Source organism: Quercus lobata, chromosome 9 (assembly GCF_001633185.2).
Source record: "Quercus lobata isolate SW786 chromosome 9, ValleyOak3.0 Primary Assembly, whole genome shotgun sequence".
Lineage (NCBI taxonomy): Eukaryota > Viridiplantae > Streptophyta > Magnoliopsida > Fagales > Fagaceae > Quercus > Quercus lobata.
Window position 1 is genome coordinate 20,861,797 of NC_044912.1, and position 7,503 is coordinate 20,869,299.

Sequence of the window (7,503 nt, forward strand, 5' to 3'; positions counted from 1 at the left end):
GAAGAAAATTCAGTTTGAGGACTCAAAGAAATGTTCTGGATATTTTCCTATAAAATATTATGGTTGGACAGCTGATTATGATTGGAGGCCGACCATTTGAGTATCCCAAGAAGATTACTTAAGATAAGAAATCATATGCTTTTCTAATTTGTGTGGTGCCAATTAACAATTTAAAAAACAAAAACAAAAACAAAAACGTTACTTAACTTATCCGCCCTTTTTTACAATTTATAGTGCTTATACAAGTGAAGCAATAAGGGGGGAATTTTTAGAAAAAAGAAAAAAGCATGTCGTCTCAAATCAAATGTATCTTTATTACATGCAAAAAAAAAAAAGTTTATTTTTTAAGCAACATGCATCTTGTTATGGCTCGTAGCAGGATCAATTAAAACTTGATAAGAACCTTCACACAATCAGGTTGCTTCAAGTTCTCAAATGCTTTATCTATGTCTTCTACTAAAACTTCATGAGTCAAAAGTTCATCAAGTTGGATTTCCTGTGAAAAAAAGAGAGTAAATCAGCATTTCAAAAGTTCCCAAAATTTGACATGATTAGTAAATATTAGTTATTATAAAACATATTTTACACAATATAATTGGAAGCTCTCAATTTTTCCATCTAAAAAATGAAAGCATTATCAGTGTTATCCCTAACCCAGGGGGAGGGGAAAAAAAAATACATGGGAAAGGAAATAAAAAGGAGTGGAAAAATGTTAAAGGTATAGATACTACTAATTTGCACTACTCTTAGTCTTACTCCCCTAGCTAGCATCACTTAAAAGTAGTACTAGCAAATAGTAGAACTGCTTCTAAATATTATAATAAATTAGAAATATACATTATATTATAAGTTGATGCTTTTTGAGCCAAGATAACAAGTTCTATGTATTTTTTTTTATAAGCAGATAATAATTAGTTCTATGTACGTATAACATGAAGCAGCCACATTTATTAGTAAGCAATGTAATTAAAATTCACCTTATTTTTGCATTTGTCTATTATAAAAGGAAGGTCAGTTTTGAATTTGAGCCCTCCAAGAATGCTACCCTTCAAAGTTCCACCAAACAAGAGGGAAATGAAATTGACCTGGACAGTCTGATCATTTCCTGCCCCAATTACAAATGTTTGTCCTTTTCCCTGATCACCATGCATGCACAACCGATAAACATGTTTATAAATAAATAAAAAATTTTACTACACCTATAAATTATTTTACAATATTTTTACAAACTATTAATGTGACTAATTTTTACTAATTCTTATTTGAGTCCATCTCAAATATTTTTTTTTACTTACTAATAATCATTCATTACATGTGTACATCAACCGTTTGTAAAAAATATTGTGAAATAATTTGTATTTCTAACATTATAAAAAAAATTAGTGTCGGCAATTAATGTATATAGGTGTAATTTTCTTTTTAAAAAAATATAAAAAAGTGTAGAAAGAGAGGGTTGTAACCCCTACGTGTCCAAGACACCGTGAAGAAAGACAGACACTAATGCGTTCACTTACGAGAATCAGGCGACTCAAACCCAGTTAGCACAAAGCCTGGTCACTAGACCATCTGCTGTATTTATTTATTTATTTTCAATTTGAGAAACACACATATATAAGGGAAGGGGATGAGATAAGGGAATACACTCACACGTCAACAACAAAATTGCATGCAATAGTTAGTGTCGCGGAGCAAGTGATAAACCTCTTCTCAATATCACACCTTACCGATGTGAGATGACTCAACAACACTGAGTATTTTTTTCTTTTTTCATTAATTATTATATGAATATAAAAGACACTACAAAAAACGCGCTTTGGAGCTGCGTTTTTCAAAAACGCAGCTTCAGGGTGCTGTTTGAGTTGCATTTTACAAAAACACAGCTCCATCACTGGACGTATAGCTGCGTTTACTAAACGCAGCTATAGACTTGCTCTGAAACTGCGTTTTGTGATGTTGAGATTACGTTTAGCTGGGTAGGACTAAAGCCGCGTTTTTAAAAATGCAGCTTTAGACCCATTCGGGGAATTCAAATTTACATGTTCTAGAACATGTAAATTTGAATTTAGAGACGTACCATTTTTGTGGCTTGGAGGGCTTCATTGATCAAGGGAGGAACCCCAGTGCACTCAAAGAAATAATCCACACCCAATCCACCTGTTAACTCTTTGATTAGCTGGGAAATAGATTTATTATTATCGTTAGGGTTTATAAAATCAGTCATTCCAAAAGCTGTTCCCTTTGTTTTTTTCCTCTCATTTGTGTCAATGCCAATTATCTTTGCTGCCCCCTGCACTCTCGCCCCCTGTATGGCCTGCAATTTACAAGGACATAATTTTAAACTTCCTTCATCCACCATTCGAATATTAAAAGAAAAAGAAAATAGATATTTTTTCTTTTCTTTTCTTTTTTCTCTTTCTGGTAGGTAAACTGAACTGCATGCACTGAAAACTTCAACAAGGTACAGCCATAAAAAAAAAAAAAAAAAGGAAGCAGAGAGAGAGAGAGAGAGAGAGAGTCCAACTAATTCAACAATCTCATCAAGAATAGATCAAGTTATGCAAGTTTATGTTCAGAAAAATAATAATTGCCTATACAAGTCTACTTATATACGTTGCAAAGTTAAAAATTAAGGGAATCGGAAAACTATGGGACACACACACACACATATATATATATATATATATATATTTTTTTTTTTTATGTTAGAAGTGCACATGATAATGTCATATCTCTTTATGGTTTGTACTACAAAAAATTGGACAATGTTGTGACTTTCTTTTTTCCCTTGGGAAATGTTAACAAATGCCTAAGATTATTGGTCTAGAAACTATTTTTAGAAACATTTTATGGGAAATAAAAGTAATTAATTTTTTTATCAACTTTTTTATATTTCCCATAAAAATAATATTAAAACTTTCCTAATATGATTATTAATAATTGTCCTTAGAACACCAATTAACATGACCCAATTTGAATTATTTGCTTTGAATTTGAAAGACTAATTATCCAAAATCGTTTTGTCCCTTTGGCCTTTAGGACATGAGTTATAGAGTAACAACCTTATGTCACCCTTCGTCATGTTTTCCTCTCTACATATAAATTTATTATATCACATAAATATGCTAGAACAAATTTCAAGTCTAACACATTTTTCTTCAACAGTGTGAATGTAATTATTAAGACACTTTGATGGAGTTGAAGCTCTATGCGGAAAGTTTGACACCGAACCAACCTTCCCTTTGTGTTGTTATGGGTCCAGTTGCTTGGATAAAGTTGAAAGCTCAAATAGACTATAGCTTGTTTAAACCCCCAATTTTAAAAACATGGCTTAATTGCTTTTACTCTTTTTCCCTCAAGGATCATGGGGCATTTTTTCCATCACCCATAAACCATTTGTAGCTTTCTTAATCTATTTAATTAGTGACTGTGACTATGAGGCCTAAGCGAATTTCTTATCCTTCTATGTATATGTCTGCGGTGGTTTGTTTTTCTAATTATTGTTACAATATTCTAGTGAGGAAAGTATACCATGTAGTGGGTATATGCAGCATTTCTCTCATAGTAGGTGAGTTTTACAAATTAATGAGATCTATTTACTGCGAGAGAGATATCTTATATACCCACTATAGGGTATACTTTTTCGTTCTAGTGGGGGACGTATTGAAACTCGACCAGATATAATCATTAACTTACTACAAAAACAAAAATGAATGATGATAGAGAATACTTTCTTCACTATCTAACAAGTTGGTGATTGAATAACATCGCTTTTAACCCCTCAATAATCACTACCAAAAAATAGGGGTTTATATTGGCGCTTCAAAAACGCTGTTATAGGTCTCTAGACTGCCAGCATAGGTCCAGTAATTGAGTTATACTGGCGCTTTCTATGCCGGAACTTTCTTGTGTCGGCTTTGAACCATCACAATATTAATATAATTTTTTTATAATGCACCAATCAAAATACTACACCGTCAGGGAAAAATTATGAGAGAGAACACATATATACATACCCCTAAGCCCACAGCACCAAGACCAAGAACAGCCACAGTTGATCCGCTTTCAACCTTAGCATCCTTCCATGCAGCCCCAAATCCAGTAGAAAATCCACATGAGAGGAAGCTAGCATGTGGAAGAGATATAGTTGGATCAAGCTTGACAACGTAATTAGTGTCAACAACCATGTACTCGGACCATGTAGAGCAAGTAAAAGCGTGATACAACCTCTGGCCTCTAATAGACATCCTTGAAGTTTCATCAGGCATAAGACCACTTGTAGGTACAGGGTATTTGAAGCATAAATTGGTCTTTCCTGACAAACAATTCTCACAGTCTTCACACTCCCCTAGTGATGTTGGAATCACAAGATCTCCTTCTTTTAGATCTGTTACTTCCTCGCCAACGCTCTCTACCACACTGCAATTTCATATTTTAATTAATTAGTAATGATGATAGTCACACACTCTTTATACACACACTGCTGCATGGAGTGAAATCTTCTTTTTAAAATATAATTTAAAAAAGGAGCATGTATCAAGTGTAATGAAGCCCCTGAGTATGCATTAACATTTTCCATATTTTAATCTATATATCAATATGTTTGCTAGACCAGTTATTATAACATCAATTTGTTCTTCTTTGATTTTTAAAAAAATGTTAAATCGATGCAATGTCGATACCATAGTAAATATATTTTTTTCCTCGTTAGAAATCCAGCACTTTGTATATTTATTATATATATATATATAGTAAAATGTATATTAATCTTTAAAATACTCATATATAAAACGTTTGTGTCTTCAGTTAAAGTGTTGTTATTGGTTAATTGAGAGCTTACCCAACACCTTCGTGTCCTAGAACCCGAGGGAAAAGAGGCTGTAGATCAACAAATTAATGATATCATACCCTTCAGCCAAAAGAAAACGAGTTGAAAGTAAATTTAAATAAAAACAGTTGTGAAGGAATTGAATACTAACAATTGGGAACCCTTTGATGAATAAGATGTCTGTGTGACACACACTAGCACATAGGATCTTGACGCGAACTTCAGATGATTTTGGCGGCTCTACTTGTATCTCTTCCACCTTCACCGGTTCCCCATTTCCCCAACACACCGCCGCTATATATCACACATTCACACCCCATTGTTGAACAAATTAGAGATCGAAAGAGATAAATTTATAAATACCAAAAGGGAAAAAAACAAAAAACGTTTTAAATCTTATAATTCAAAGTGTAACAAATTAAACCTGAAATTTTGCAGATTACTTTTTTTAAATTTCAGAATTTAATTTTATTACTTTTAGAATTATAAGTTTTAATTTATTTTTTAGAAATATTAAAATTTAATTTATTACTTTTATTTAATTTACACAAATTTTCAATCCAAAAAAAAGAACATATTATTTCATAAAATTAAAAAAAAAAAAGTAAAGTAATTATTGGATGCAAAGCACCGTGTGGTCCAGCCCACATGCCTTGTCAAAGCGTAAAGCTGTGTAAGTGTGTGAGACACGCTGAAGAGAAAAGAAGGAAAAGAAAAGAAAAGAAAGGCCATTCGGCCATGATTGTGATTGAGAGAGAAACACAGTGAGTAAGAGCATTTTTAACGGTCTCAGTATATTTTTGTATTGTTTAAAGAATGAACAGCAATGTTTAGCTTTTATCTACCTATTTTTTTAAATATATTTTCAACAGATTTTCTATCCCATTCTTTATCTCATTTAAATATTATTTCTTCATTCATTCTTTATTATTTATTTATCATCATTTATTTTTTCTATATTTATTCTCAACAATTATATTTTTCAATGATAAGTGTTATATTTACAACATTTTTCGCAATACTTTCACAAGAATTGTAACAAAATCTTATATGAAAAGTTGTTACTAATTCTAATTTGAATCCACCACTGAAATTATATTTTTACTCACTAATATTAGCTAATAACAATATGTTACTTAAGATTTATTGTGAAAATATTATAAAAATATTGTGGTAGTATTACCATTCTTTCTCATCCATATGTTTCATTTTTTTTTTTTTCTCTTGTTTTTTATGCACCACACACGTATACCCGTAACCCAAATATCTCATCCTCTCCTCTCTTTTTTTTCTCTACTTTCCACTTCCAGAACCTTTCTCTCTATTTCTTTCTTCAGCTCTCTCCTTTTCTTCTCTTTTTCTTTTCTTTTTCTACCATTATTTTCAAACACACACAAACACGCATGGAGAGAAAGGAGAAATCGCCCTTGCTCCACCACACCGCCACCGCTGCTCCACCACACACATACGTCTCTATTTTTTTTTTCTTGATCTTTTATTGTTGTTCTATTTTTTTTTTTTTCTGTTCTTGATCTGTTGTTGTGGGAAGAAACAAATCAAAGAAGAAAGAGAAAGAAGTGATAAAATATTAAGTGCTGGAATTTATTAATGAAAAAAAATCAGTTGCTAATCTACAGTAGCCCATTAGACTTGATGGGTTATTGTTCATCAGCCAAAAAAAATCCAAGTTTACCAAATCTGTTGGAGTATCAACAGTGCACAAATTCTCCAAATTTTAGCTAATATACCGGGATACACAACCTGTTGGAGATGCTCTAAGGGCTGAAGCAGAGAGTGTGAGTTCCATAGAGTGAGCGAAAAACACAAAGTGATATTCAGCCATTTAAGGTGCAGTCCGTGTGAAGAGATAGAGAGAAACATGGTGAGAGTGTAAGAGAGTTAAAAAATATATTTTTTTTTTCTTTGCTCAAATTATACACAAGGAAGATAAATTGATAGAGTTTTTATAGAGTTTTTGAGTGCTACAACCATGGAGAGTTGGAGTATTTAGAGGAAGATTTTGCTATTGGCTTTGAGAGGTTATGATTTTCCCCAACAGTAATAACATAAATCTACAACAAACATATAAAGGAATTTATCTATGAAAAGGAATCAAATAACAAGAGTAAGGTTGGGGGCAGGAGGAGTGGTTCCCTTGTTGGCTAAATGACTGAAACGTTGGGTACGTACTGCATCTTCTGATATCGGATGTTCTTACTAAGCCATATACGTATAGGAAATGAATCGATCGATGTTTATTTGTCTAAAAAGAAACTCTTATGTAAAGGTTAAATACAGGCATACCTTTGCATGTAATGATTAGTAAGTCCCTTTTCGACATTGCCAGAGCTATCCAAGCTAATCAATGCAGTTCAGTTTGAGTTGAGAGCTGTGTGTGTGTGTGTGTTGCGGGGGAGATGAGAAGCTGGTACCACAAATAAATATGCAAACTTTGTCATAATTGCATGTGTAAGTGTGATAGTGATACACAACTAACTATATAATTGTTTGTGTATCACTGGTGGATAGAAATGCTAAGGACACAATAAATATTAGTACTTTTGTCACAACTCGTGTATTTATATGAAAAATCTTTTGCAACAAAATGAGTAACAAAAGTTGTGGGACTTTTTGGGTCCATTTGTTAGTGGAGTTTGAGTAATGTTGTTTGTATTTTT

General features: G+C 32.5%; 1 protein-coding gene across 2 annotated transcripts; it reads right to left on the bottom strand.

Moving 5' to 3' along the window:
- Nucleotides 1-209: 209 nt before the first annotated feature.
- LOC115959400 (8-hydroxygeraniol oxidoreductase-like) lies at nucleotides 210-7,297 on the bottom strand. Of its 2 annotated transcripts, XM_031077763.1 has the most exons (7): nucleotides 7,130-7,297; nucleotides 4,977-5,119; nucleotides 4,838-4,875; nucleotides 4,014-4,416; nucleotides 2,075-2,311; nucleotides 978-1,136; nucleotides 210-496 (listed from the first exon to the last, which is right to left on the bottom strand). In XM_031077763.1, exons 1-7 carry the CDS (start codon nucleotides 7,164-7,166, stop codon nucleotides 386-388), a joined length of 1,128 nt encoding a protein of 375 aa, XP_030933623.1. In that variant the 5' UTR covers nucleotides 7,167-7,297; the 3' UTR covers nucleotides 210-385. The 2 variants fall into 2 exon arrangements, with proteins under 2 accessions (XP_030933623.1, XP_030933624.1); XM_031077764.1 differs by lacking the exon at nucleotides 978-1,136 and having other exon boundaries at nucleotides 213-496; nucleotides 7,130-7,296.
- Between the last annotated feature and the right edge of the window lie 206 nt (nucleotides 7,298-7,503).